The 14,327-nt window shown below is 37.8% G+C and overlaps 1 protein-coding gene across 3 annotated transcripts in view; it reads left to right on the forward strand.

The window, feature by feature from the left end:
* Positions 1 to 13,196, forward strand: part of itpr1b (inositol 1,4,5-trisphosphate receptor, type 1b) — an 84,147-nt gene extending 70,951 nt beyond the window's left edge. For all 3 annotated transcript variants that reach the window (XM_065954984.1, XM_020633799.3, XM_065954983.1), the window contains 6 exons: positions 323 to 415; positions 1,750 to 1,898; positions 2,985 to 3,150; positions 4,180 to 4,340; positions 10,392 to 10,553; positions 11,892 to 13,196. In XM_065954984.1, coding sequence (XP_065811056.1) covers positions 323 to 415; positions 1,750 to 1,898; positions 2,985 to 3,150; positions 4,180 to 4,340; positions 10,392 to 10,553; positions 11,892 to 11,978 — 818 coding nt within the window. In that variant the 3' untranslated portion in view covers positions 11,979 to 13,196. The remainder of the gene's footprint in view (positions 1 to 322; positions 416 to 1,749; positions 1,899 to 2,984; positions 3,151 to 4,179; positions 4,341 to 10,391; positions 10,554 to 11,891) is intronic.
* The last annotated feature ends 1,131 nt before the right edge of the window (positions 13,197 to 14,327 follow it).

Consider the following 14,327-nt stretch of genomic DNA (forward strand, 5'->3'; position numbering starts at 1 on the left):
CCCAGTTTGTTGTCACACTAAACTGCTATTCTGTACTTTTGCAGCCAATGTTTGAGATAATTCTGAAAATGTTGGAATTTGTTAGCAAAGGCCGAGACGGACAGTGTGTTTATTGTAGTCCACATATGTTGATGTGTGTGGTGAGGGGTGCAGGGGGGCTTGAAAATATGATTCAAGTTAAATTCACATGATTTTCTAAATGACAACACCTGCCTTGCTGTCACATATAATCTGTGTTTCTAAAGGATGTCATCATTAATTTGCATCACAAATTGTAAATTGTACAGTGGCATGAAAATGTCTTGTATTCATAATTGAATAGAGCATGGAGCCAGTATGGTGGGAGAGTTCTTCTCTGGTGGAATTTGCCAGAAAGAAAATGGGGAAAACTGTTCCACAGAGGCCATGACAGATGGTAGGTTGACAAAAGTTAAAGGTAACTTTGTGTGAAAATGCATGTATTTGTACGTTTCATTGGGATTGGGGGTTGGCCAGTGAGGTCAAGGGGTTCCTTTAAGTTGGGATCAACATGTTTTGCGTGCATGTGTCTATGGAATTTCAAGTGTTTGGGTGTGACTTTGTGCTTGTGTCTGTCTCTGTAAGTGCAAGCTTGAATATTACGGTCGTTATCGCCTCGCAGACAACTGACTCAGCCAGAAGAGATTCCTCCCACTGAGCTGTAAATCTTAGCGGCTGGTTGGTCATGGGATTAGACCTGGCTGGGCCAACTGGGGTCTTTCAGGGGCCTGGGTGAAACGTTATGGATTTAAACTCCTTGTACTCGATGTGGTTCTCAGGGGATGGAGCCAAAGACCTGATGTAGGGACCCAGGGGTGAAAGTTCAGGGATTAATCATCATTGGGTACAGGTCGAAGGGTTCACTCGAGGTGGCTCAGAGAGCCTCACACTGCAAACAACTAGTTTTTGCAAACCTACTGACCTTGATGGGAAGAAAGCTCTAATCAAAGCCAACCATGTAGAATTCCCGGACTGCTGGGTGCCTGACCTTGTCTGGTCCCCACATCGATCACCAGCAGTTGGCCTGTGATGGTAGTCTAGTTACTTTTTTTTGTGGATTGATAAGGAAATCTTAAACCTTCAAGCCCTCACAAAGTTCTAATTGCACAAATTCAATGAATTATATTAAAGTATGAAATGAGGAGTAAAATGCATTTATCATGTCATGGTGGGTTCCATTTGATTTTGGAAGTCGGAAATTAAGAGTTTGATTGCCGGTCTGATACGTCATCAGAAACACCGCCCTAATGTCGTAATTTCAACTTGGAAATTCTGACCTTCTTCGGTAGCCTGAGTTAAAATCCTTTATGGTGCGTCAACAGTAACATTTAAGCGGTAGCTATTTTGTTTATTAGCAACTTAGTCCTCTTTTTGTGTAATTAAAGTAATCACACCCATAGTATCATGTAAGTTCTCTCTGTGGACATGTTGTCATGTTATTTTTGCGCGCAAACTATCACATAGTGTGTTGTTATTGCCATGTATTAGCTAACGCAACAAAGGTACTCCCCCATGTTGCTTGTCCAACTTGTTGCAGACTCAGAAAACTGGAACTTGGTTAACTCAGGTGTGAAGTAATTCGCAGTTCCGAGGTAAATGGAACGCACCTTCATTAGTGTATTGAATCTGAGGTTTTAGATGCATCTCTTTTTGATGGACTGGTTTAAACTGGTCGTATCATTGAAGCTGCAGAGGAGACAAAGAAATGACTATGTCTGTGTGTGTTTATAGCTTCCCTTGCTGTCCAACCGTCAGCAGTGGTGATTGAGGACAAGGAGCGATCGTGTGACTCCCTGCTCATGTGCATTGTCACAGTATTGAGTCACGGCCTCAGGAGTGGAGGAGGAGTTGGGGATGTCCTGCGGAAGCCATCCAAAGAGGTACAAAGCACAGACATAAATTTGATCGAAGTAAAATTATCTTGGACATCTTGCCACTTGGGCCAATGAGATCAATAACCATCAAACATGCTTGCACAGTCGCCTGCAGGACACACACAGATTAAATTAATTTAAAAGAGTAGTGTTTCATTCAGTTAAAATGTTAAATGAGTCCAAGATTATATTAAGTTCACTCCAACGTCAAAGAGTACCTAACATACGTATGTGACCACAAAGGACAAATGGTAAGTTAAATAATTATCTCTCAAGAATGAGATGGTTTGGAAGAAATGAAGTGAACGCTACGGCATGTATCGTATGAACTACTGGAGGGTCAGAGAGGTTACACAGGGGACTTTCGTAATTCCAAACATGCCAGAAAAATAGCATTAAAGATACTAATCCAGGATGAAGACAATCTTGTTCACTACCATAATGTGTTAGAAACAAGGCTTGACCCGTAGAATGAGGGCATTACTCATTCATGATTGTATAAACTTAAATCAACATCCATGGGAATTCTCTGCATAGTACCCTGTATGCAAACAGGGTACTATGCAGAGTGACAAAAGTAAAATGAAATATTCATCGGCACCTTATTTCCTTAAAAATATACATGTATTTCCTCACTTAATTTATAATGAGACTGAACCTCTGATTTATGTGAGCAATGGAACATTTTATCTCTCAAAAGATGAACTTATAAAATAAGATCTTGATTATGTTTACAAACAAATAATTACCACTAATATTAAACTGAATATTTTGTAGGTGATGTTCCATAGTTCCCTTATCATAACAAATATCTTTTAAGAGTCTTAAGTCTTTTTAAGAGTTGTCAGCTAATGAAGGGCTTTGTTGATTGTGAATTTGATCAAAAAGGAATTGTGTGGGCATATCTGTGAACGAGATCCATTGTGTGCATAAATTAGATAAGAAGGTACAAATGACTTGTAGTTTGTATCCACATTAGATGAATGTGATGTCAGTTAGCCAATAACTAAGTACTCGCTTTATGAGACCTTTCCCGTGTGACACCGGCTGATTTTGTTTTCCGGAACATTTTCTTCTTTCTGGCTTCAACAGGAGCCCCTTTTTGCTGCCAGGGTGATATACGATCTGCTTTTCTTCTTCATGGTCATCATTATCGTCCTCAACCTCATCTTTGGTGTTATCATCGATACATTTGCCGACCTGAGGAGTGAGAAGCAGAAAAAAGAGGAAATCCTGAAGACAACGTGTTTTATTTGCGGTGAGGAAGTCATTTGTGTTGTTCTAATTAAGAATATTTCAAAATCAGTATGAAACACATTTTTATTGGACGGTCAAATTGCTGACTCGACCACATTTGTTTTACTGTAGAAGCCATTCTGCCTCTAACAGACAGCTAAAGGCTGACACTGTTTCATCAGCACATGGGGTGATTGGACTCATGACCTCTGAGTCATGTTTTCCTGTCTTTTCCCGTCATTGATGTAAAGTAGTCATACTCCCTTCTTAGAACTAAATTAAAAGGAAACGCGTTGCAGTTTGGTGCGAGTCTAAGCTGCAGTCACACTGCGGTAAAGTGTTTTTTTGTGCAGTACAATCAGCGAGTGTGATTGCAGTGGTTTGAACTGATGTGAAATTAAGAGAAATCATAAACATGGTCTATTCCAAGCCTGGTCTTGTACGTGCGTGTTAATGCAGCGTTGCAGCTGCAGATCAGGTGTCTGTGAAAAATGGGGGCTGTTTTTTTCTGGGTATTATAAACAACCGAACGCCTCTTCTTCTCAGAATGAATGGTTAGTCATGGTAGGTGCTGCTGTGGAGGAGGAGTGTTTCTCTCTTCTGCCATATGGGTCTTGACCATGTTAGACTGCACGCTCACTCACTGCACTGATGACACGGCCTCATCTACCACTTAACACTCGCTTACATGCATAACATCTGAACAGTCACTGTTCAGTTTGAGTTATTGCTGCAGCTTTGTGTTGAGAAATTGAGAAAGAAGGGTTGTTGCTCTTTCGCAAATCCAATGCAGGGAGTTGGTGTGACAAACAACTATGACCAAAACAAAAAAATCTCCCTTCTGACATTTTATCCGCCCATTACCTCGTGACCCCATTTCCTCCGTTTTTCAGTAACCCCCATATAGGTCACAAGAACAAACACGTCATTTTTCCACAAAATGTTTCTTCACTCTTCCAAGGAAATAAGATCACTGTGTTTATTTTTAGTGGGTGTGGTGTGTTTGTGTTTGTGTGCCCCTGTATATGAGGTTTTATTCTTTGATTTTTAGGTTTGGAGAGGGACAAGTTTGACAATAAGACGGTTACCTTTGAAGAACACATCAAAGTTGAACACAACATGTGGCACTACTTGTTCTTCATCGTCCTGGTGAAGGTGAAGGATTCCACTGAGTACACAGGCCCAGAGAGCTATGTGGCTGAAATGATCAGGGTAAGGATGTCGTCATACACCACTGATCTTTTTGGGTAAACTATTAAATCTAATAATAAGCTTTGTAAACCATGTATCAGCTTCAGCTATCAGCTTCTTTCCTGAGGTTAACCTGCTCTCTTCACTAACCCTTAATATAGATTATCAGTAACTTGATTACTGCGGCCTTTTATTTCTCAGCAACAGCTATCAGCGTTTCTTCATTTTGCCTCATCCGCCCTGCACTACCAGGAATGCATTATGTAATCTCTGCCTCCGTGACCTTGAATCTCACCCAAGAAAAGGAGAATTAACTTTCAGACAATGTCTGCCATTGGCATGACATGTTTTAATCCCCTGAAACAGCCATGCTGTGCTTTAATCATTAAACACACACACACACACACACACACACACACACACACACACACACACACACACACACACACACAGGTCTCACCCTGCATATCACCTCATGAAAAGCAGTTCATCAGGTTGAGGCAGAGCCTGATTACTTTTAAGCTGCAGTTTTTTTTAAATTTTAAATCAGAGGTTCTTTAAACACACAAAATTAATTGTTTCATATTATTATTGTTATTATTAAGATTTTCCATTGTTTTATTAAATAAATTATGTAGTGACGTCATGATGATAAAACATTCAAGTAGGTATTTGGGCTCAGAATTTAAATTCTAAAACATGTGTTTTGGGGCTCATTACGTTGGGGCTCGACATTATAACTGGCTCACTGGCCTGTATGCAGAATTGAATAAACTCTGGGCCAGTTGATTTCACATTCCAGTGTCTTGTTCAGGCCACTCAAAATACTGCCTTAAAAATGAAAACAGTAACACAATTAATAATTGAGGGAGATCACACTGTTAATTAGCCTACTCCTGCAGCATAAACATTTCAATCAAAAGTCATGTTCCAGGGCCAGAGTAGTTTGCAAACCACTGACCTAGAGGCTGTGATTACAATTTAAAAAATACTGGTATTTACTTTTTTTATTTTAAATGTAATGGTTGGGCCATCAAACATGTCCACCTCTACATTAGACACAGGTGCACACACACACACACACACACAAACATGAGAAATATGTTTTTGTTATTAATATTTGTATTTTTTGTGACAAATGATTCAACAAGAAGAAATGAAAATGAAAAGGGAAAGAAATGTTCTATTGTTTTGGTTTTTACATCATACTCTAAGCCTGTGAGCAATTAGAAAGTATTATAACTGCCAAAGGAAAGCCCCTTCTTCTGAAGTGGTTGCTTCCCTGACGCACTTGCACTGCTGTTATTTACTGACACAGTTTCTCATTAGATGCCCACTCGTTTGCATTTTGCCTTGATCTGCTATGCTCAGTCTTGTGAGGAACCACCTGACTTGGGATTAACCCTTATTATCTTTCCCATTAACCTTTCACCCCACTGAGCCCAAATGAGTTTGGCAAGGGTGTGTTCAGACCAGCAGTTTGTTGGGGCAGGCTCAGCAGAGAGGGAACACATGATGAGAAGGACCCCAATGACCTGTCAGCAGACCCAGTCATCCTTAACATTGCCACTAAGCTTGACACGCAAGTGCGCTCATGGCGGGGTTAAACGTCTTCCTGGCTGAGTTGTCCACAAAGCCTGCAGTGTTCTCAAAGCTTCTAAAATCAGGTCTAAATGAAAGTGCTGTAAATCGATTAAAAATGTTGTTGTGATTGATCACACTAGAGCAGGCTTTCCCAACCTTGGGGTCCCGACCCCACGTGGGGCCTCATGGAATTGAAATGGGGTCGCATGAAATTTGTATTTCTTGATCAAAAGAAAAAAGTAATATATAAAAATGTATTGAACACAGGCTTCTGTGGATCATGATAGCCAATGCCAAATCAAGAAACTTGCAGAGTCTCTATCTTTCTGTCATCCATTGTGCAGAAATGTCATACCAGCCTAAATGTGCTCTAAGACAGTGGTTCTCAACTGGACTAGCCTCAGGACCCACCACCAACTCCTTAATAAGAAATCACGTCCCAAATTTCGGATATTTTTCAACCAATGAGATTTGTTTTAACAAAACGTATAACACCAGAAAGAGATGGAACAAAACAAAAACATTTTAAAAGTGATTTTTAGGCTTTTTGACACTTTTTTTTATACAGGCACACTTTCACGACCCACTGAAAACGACTCCATGACCCACTTTTGGGTCCTGACCCACCAGTTGAGAACCACTGCTCTAAAGATGTATGTTAACTTTCAACACAGAAGAAAAAGTTTAACATGATTAAAAACAAATTAGTTTTAGCTAAAAGCTGTATGTGTTCTGTGGTCGCCTGATTTTGTGAAGTCAAAGAGGGTTCACAAGCCTTAAAGGTTTGCGAACCACTGTAGTAAAGGCTGCGATAAATCACGATTTATTACAATTAAAAAATATTGGTATTTACTTTTTATTTTAAAATACTTTAAATATGCTACATTGAAATGCAAAGAAAGCTGCAGGCAGCCTTTTGCAAAACAGTCAAAATAATTGTTTTGGGATTTTGCGGTGGTACATCACATTACAAGGTGGGCTCAGGCCCCCTTGGTTGACCCCCTGGATCCCCTACTGCCATCCAGGCAAAACAACCTGAGCCAACCAGCTCATCTTTCACACCCGTCTCATACCGAGGCATCTGTTACTTTATGAATGCAAACACAGACAACTAATGCCTGCAATTGGCACAATGTAAGCCAGATATTTCCAAACACCACACTTGTGCCACGTTCAGCCTTTCATTACTTCCTGAGAATGAAAGACAATGAACCAATTGCTTACCTTCACTGGAACAGAAGGCGCCTCTTTTTTCGACTGGCACAGATGTTCACTGTCTTCTCTAGTGTCTACATCTATGCGCTGAATGACTCGATCCGGAGATGCGACCCATGAGTTTATTGCAGAACAGCGAGGACCAATAGTGCAACAGACAGAACACATCTGTAAATCATTTAGTGAAGTTTTATGAGGTGTACAAACATAGCAAATACATTTTAATGCACGAGGAAAGCTAATTAAAGAAATTGTGAATGTGTCATATATTTAATTCAAGTGCTGAAATCTTGCTGCCGTCTCTTTCTGTGAAAACATACATATTCCTGCCACGTATTTTTAGTGCACTTATGTAGGCATATACATTCTCAATTATTATTCAGATTTTGGTATTAAACATTTTGAACATAAGTTAAGATAACAGGGAAAAATTAACTTGTTACAACAGCACAATAATTCAAATACAAACAATTAGAATTATACACATTAAAGATTCATTAATTATTCCCTTAAGTAGTATAAAATAGGGTTAATTTTTTCTATATGCTCCAATTACTTTTTCTTTCTTTTGTTCTCCATTAAAATTGTCTGCTGTATTTAAAGCTGTTATTATAGTTTCTAAGTATTTGCTTATGATTACATCAAGAACAAAATTGTAGCTCACTATTCACTCCCTCCCCCACAGTTTAGATTTTATTTGATTGCTGCATTGACATGGAAGACGCAATAGGACAGAAGGGGGTGCGGAAGTCAGACTACTCTGACAATGACTGGGACTGACGTCAATAGTGGAGGGCTCTGAGAATGAAGTGTCAAATCTGAGGTGTAAAAACATGAGTCTTGATTCATGCTTATTGTCCTCATTCTTGTTGCCTCCTAAGCGGCAGGATATCCTAGTCTTATTAAGCACAGATTTGAAACATCAGTAGCCACAAGCACTCAGAATAGTTAGAATAGTTCGTATGAGTCTTTCTCAGAATGGCAAAATGTACTTATTAATATCTATCTTTGTTTGATTAGATGTGTAATGTTTTAGGCTATTTCTTTGAAAAATATTATTTTTTTGTCTGAATGGGCTGTCAGCCCGTCTGGTGGCTTTGCAACATTAATGTGACGTTAGGTTACTGTTTAAACCACACAGCATCCTGTTTCTTACTTATGGCTATGTGGTTTTAATAATGAAAGATATACTTCCGTCATTTCCATTGAACCAGTGTGAAGTACAATCTTAAGTCGTGGCTGCACTTCTCGGTTTACTGGAAGTGCTTTCTCTTGTAAACACTAGGATGGAAAGAGAGCAGGGACGGTGGTGACAAAGTCGTCAAACAAACACATGCACTTTTGGTCTGCAGGCAAATTCCAAAATGATGATATGGCCTCTGTAATTTTAGTTTTTTACATTTTTTTTAATTAAAAAATAAATAAAAATTCAGCTCATTGGCCTAAATAAATGTAGGACACACACAAGTGACATATATAACATATATTGTTAGGTTTTGGGTACTCATTATTTATTTTTCGATCAAAGAGACTGAGATAAATTGAAATGGTAAATTGATTTGGGCTTGTATAACACTTTTCTAGTCTCCTGACTACTCAAAGCACTTTTACACCGCAGGCCATACCTACCCATTCACACCCATTCACACACTCATGGCAAAGGTTTCTATTTAAAGTGACCATCAGAAGTATCTAATCCCATAAATACACATTCACAAACCACCGAAGAAGCTGAAGGGGCAACTTGAAGCTAACCTCAAGTTAAACAGGAAACATCCGACGTGTGGCTGCAGGAGCTGGGGATCAAACCCCCAACCTTCCAGTCGAGAGATGACCAACTCTACCAACTGAGCCACAGCCACAACATTGCAATGATTAAACTGCTAATTCCTACTTAATTTAACAGAAAAATTTTGATAATCATAAACTTTTATTTATATTCATATTCTTATATTCATCATTTTTTATTATTTTGTATTTATCAAAATAAGTTTATAGTGAATGTGATACAGTGTGAGGGGGGGTGAACTAGGTAAACATAGCCTCTGTCACCTTGCATTCAGGAAGTGGAACCTGCTAACAGAAGTTGTCTCTTCCTTTCAGAATGAGTGTGTGATGTTCGTCATTTTAGTGTAGTGTGATTCCCCTTGGGCCTTCTTCTGACCCAGCAATGGTTTGTGGTTTGGTCTGCCAATACTCAACCATCTGTCTCCATATCAAACACTGAAACCTAGGGACTTTTGAGCCCAGTCTTTTAGCACAGCTCTGTTTCTAGCCAGGTACCTCAAGAGCCACACATCATCCTATCCTCTCATTCAAGCTGTAATTAGATTGATGGTTATGCAGATTGAGGCTACATGACAGAAACGTGGAAATGTAGGATGTGTATTTATGTTGCAAAAATTGAAATGGAAAAGCATTGTCATTGATCTTGCATTCCAAGAAGCCCGTTCAGACAGCATCTTGATATTATTGATTATATTATTATTATTACATCTTGATTATTTTGAGGGTTGTCAAATGATTACAAATGTTAATCCTCATTAATCGCTAAACTTTCAATAGTTAATTGTATTTAATCACATTTCATTATTTTGCATTTAAAAAAAAAAATTGTTAGGCTTTTATTATGCATTTATTTTTAACTCTCTTAAGCTGAGAGAGAGCTTTTATTTTTGAAATAAAGTCAGAACCTTGTGGTAGTTGAAAGGTTATGACATTAACTTAACCACGGAAAAGGGAGCTTGTTACGCATCAAAAACTAAATGAAAACAGCTCAAACGGTAGACAAGGTAAAAGTTTTATAATGTGTAAATTACTTTGACAGCTCAGTTGACAAGTCAGAGTTTTTTATAAAGTGAGACATTTCAAGATGCAGCAGTGTCATTCTTTTCCATCACTGTGGCTGTGTCCGAAACCACATACTACATACTGCCTACTTCATACTTGAAATATATAAACTGCATACCTGTCAGGATGTAAAGGAAACATATAACCCACAAGTAAACAAATTCAGAGTGATTACAAGAATGCAGATACAGAAAGTCCCCCCACCCCCCCACCCCGAATAACGTCATTCCGCTTTAAGAATAGTCTTCAAATCACTGCCTACAGCTACTGTAGAGACAACACAAAGCATGTGGTGAAAATCTAAACACTTCTTAAAAATGGAAAAATGTAGACATTTAAAAATAGTACCACAGGAAATGTAATGCATCTGTTTCATTATGTGCTAATAAACCTGCTACAACTATTGACATTTATTTTAACCAGGAGCACAACTTGGACTGGTTCCCACGGATGCGGGCCATGTCGTTGGTCAGTAGTGATGCTGATGGGGAGCAAAATGAGATCAGAAATCTGCAGGAGAAGCTGGAGTCCACCATGAAACTTGTGTCCAACCTGTCAGGCCAGCTGACCGAGCTGAAGGAACAGGTCGGTAAAACTTAAGGGGGGAGACACTATTCAGCGTCAGGAATACATCCTGGGGAAAACATGAAGTGTGAGAAAAAGGTTTCCAATACCTTTGTGGACAGCAGATGTTGCTCTAGCTTAGTATCCCACCCTTTACTGTAGATGCAGAGATTACTAAATGCAAAAAGTAATGAGTCAAATCAAGTTTCAACTTTCGAGAAACAACTGACGTGTTGGCAAAAACTTTTGTTTTCATCAGATAATATGTAAAACGTTTAATGGTTTATTAGTATGTAGTTGTTGTTGTTCTTGTTGTTGTTGCTGTGAGAGGAAGATTTTAAAAGACAACGGAAGTCCTTCGAAGTTGAGTAAGAAACCCCTCTGCTCATATTGGGTATAAAAGCAAACAAAGCATCAGTTGCACAATTGCTGCAACACACTGCTCTTAGTAAACAGAATTGTAAAAATGTCTTTACCCTTGAAATGAGAACTAACTGTGAGGAAGTGAATGTAACCAAGACATTTTGACCCAGACAGGGGGAAATGATTATTGTGTTGCCAAAAGCTATGAAGGGCACAGCGGTAACACTTTTTTTTTGGTACAAAATCAACATCTGCAAGGTCATATTTGAGTAACTTAAACATTAAACTAACCAAAGATTGTGCTGTCAAGTGTCATAACAATAATTGAATCTTCGATTTTCTGTAAAGATTTTCTGCATTTATTGAAAGTAAAGCACATAAAGAAAATAAAGGTGCTTAAATTGCACATTTCATTGTCATTCCAGATTAAATTTACTTTATTAGTCAAATTACTTACTTAGTAATTCTACTGCCTGTTGTGTATAAACTGTTCATATGATGGGTTTTATTGATATTTGTCCATAACGCGTTCTTCTGATCAGAGTTGTTTCTCTCGGCACAATCATTGCAAGAACACTTGTTTCAGTGTTGAGGTGAAAACCACGCTATGTTTCTTCAAGTTCATTCTTAGCAGAAAACACAATTGTATTCCTGCTTGTATAAAGGTTAAACACGCATTATGAATCATGTGCTTTGCTTGATCTCTGAAATTTCTTTTGATAGAGTTTCAGTATTAGTAGTGTGTAAAGTGTTGCTTTCGTCAGAGGACCGTGCGATGTGGATGACACAGCTGAAAGGACAAAAAGCATCCCTTTCACTTCAGCAGTGTGCAGGGTTTATGCTGCATTTGCAATTCGATATAAACCAAGTGAAAGAATTAATGAATGGATAACTTATAGTTACGAGTGGCTGGCGGTATATTCAACAGAGGAGGACGTGCATTCTGAAGAGGTACAGGTGGACTTGGTTTTTTACAAACTTGCCTTTTCTCTACAGATGACGGAGCAGAGAAAACAGAAGCAACGGATTGGCCTGTTGGGACACCCTCAGCACATGAACGTTAACCCCCAGCAGCCCGCTTAAGGTTAACTGACTGTGCCCTAAAGAAACTTCATCGGCTGCTTGTGTGTAGTCTTCACTCGGAGGTAACACACAATGTAAACTCCACTGAGTGTGAGATTAACCTCACCATAGGAAACCACTGTAACATAGGTAGGAATAATGCAATGTGTAGCTCTACCCCACGCTTGTGTTACTCAAACAGTAACACCCCCCCACCCCCCCATTTTTATTCTTTCCAGTTTAAACTGGTGCCAAATGTTTTCTACGTCATTATTGGATGGATTTCTCATCTCGCAGCCTTTACGGGTTGAACTTGAAACATGATATAGCTGACTGGACAGGGAGAAATAGACAAATTTTGTTTTTCATTTTTTATTTTACCGTTTTCTATTTCTGGCATAACAAGCAGTATTAAATGTCTTATTTTTGTATGTTGTGCAATATAATAACTTAAATATGCAACATCATTGGAGTGTGGATTTAAGTTCCATTTATTTTGTCTTATTTAAAAGTGAGCCAATGTTTCTGTTCGACCTTATTGCCACTGAATAAAATAGGAAGTAGCCAGTCGTCTTTACTTACATACAAATAGAAGTTATATCAATAAAATGACCTGCTCATTTTCTTTTGTTATTTAAAATGTGTGACATTTTCTGAGTGTCAAGTACACTAAATAGAGATAGTATATTGTGCGAAAGCAATATATACAAATAGTTTTCTTCACCTGTGAATGTTGTCATATCTCAGTGCTTACTCATTATTTGATACATTTGAATTTGGTTTTGACGGACACCAGGAGTGTTTGTCTTCTAGTTCAAAAGAACGTTATGATGTATTCAGGTCCACTCATGCTAATGCAACTAGTTCAGGAGCTGTGAAACTCCGTAAATGAATAAATACTTTGTAATATTCTGTCTGTGTCTGCAGCAAACTTGTTCCATTTGTGCCTGTGTTTGGCCGCATTTAAAGACTGATACGAGTCTGCTGCTTGTGCAGAGGCACTCGTTTTTATTGTCATGTTTACTAAAATGTATAAGTTAACTTCCATGCTATAGTTAAAGATCTTCTCTTGACTACTATGTGTACAGAAGGTTTGTTGCCTACCTTTGCTTTTGTATAGAAAATGAGAGGGAGAAAAAAACTGTCACTCATGTATGTTAAGAATAACTAATAATCTGAGTACTGTCAATTTGTATATTAAAGTAGAATTATTTATTAAATTGATGTATTTATCCTTTACTTAATTTTGTGTTTTCTTATTGTTGAGTTGATGAAACAGAATTATTTTTTTAGATTCACCACATGAAGTCAGGCACTAACATGCCTCATTGTTCAGATATGTTTAAGTCTTTGATTCTATTTTATGTTAAAACCATTAAACCTTTTTAGGGGTGCTTCAGCACCTCTTAATTTGATCTCAGCATCCCTATAATAATAATTTGATCTCAGCATCCCTATAATAATAACTATTTTATATTTAGCTCTTAATCTTTCCCTACCTTACAAATGACAGAAAAAAATAAAAAATGTTAATGATGCAAAAGGTAAGTTATTTCCTTCCTTAAGTCTGAAAATATTAAGTTATAGGCTGTTTTGCTTAACAGAAAAGTGATTTAATTTGTGAAAGTATCCAGATAATTCACTTAAGTTAGAGTAATAATTATAGTGTTAAGATGCGTGTTACATAAAAAAAAAAAACTGCATTCAAACATTGATATACTAGTAGCCCGTGATGGGATGGTATTTAAATATGGCTCAACAATGAGTAGAATTAACTTTAATGCTGAATTGCTTAAAACATAATGTACAAATAGTCATTAAATAATAGTAATACCTTTACGAAATGAATACTTCTACAAAAACAGCATATTCCATCGTAAAATATTATTGTTTTGTTGTACTAAAACTTCATTTTACTTTTATTGTTCATATAAATCTCACATTTAAAAAAATTCTTGTTCATGAAGCGAGTGGCTTAACGGGAGGATTGAACAGGAAATCTTTATGTCACGCTTTCTTTAGGAGCTGAACACCCTAAAGGTCTGATTCTGAAATCACTCCTGAACCATCACCCACTAAGCCATCAGTTCATATTTAATACATTATTTGTATCACTGGTTTTGTTCCCTTTCAGTTGAATTTCCATTTATAGTCATAAAATGTAGATTTTATATATATATACAAATTTCAGAAATCATATTTTTTTAATTCAGTGTGTATGAAGCACATTATCGTTTATAGGAATCTTAGGAGGAAAGCCTACAACTTAGGCTAAATATTCCTATTTCATGTTCAAACCAGCAAATTTCAACAGAAAAAGCAAAACGTATCAGCTGGATGTAAAATGGAATATATCCTCATTAACATTCA

The sequence above is a fragment of the Labrus bergylta genome, chromosome 5 (genome assembly GCF_963930695.1).
Source record: "Labrus bergylta chromosome 5, fLabBer1.1, whole genome shotgun sequence".
In the NCBI taxonomy this organism is placed as follows: Eukaryota; Metazoa; Chordata; class Actinopteri; order Labriformes; family Labridae; genus Labrus; species Labrus bergylta.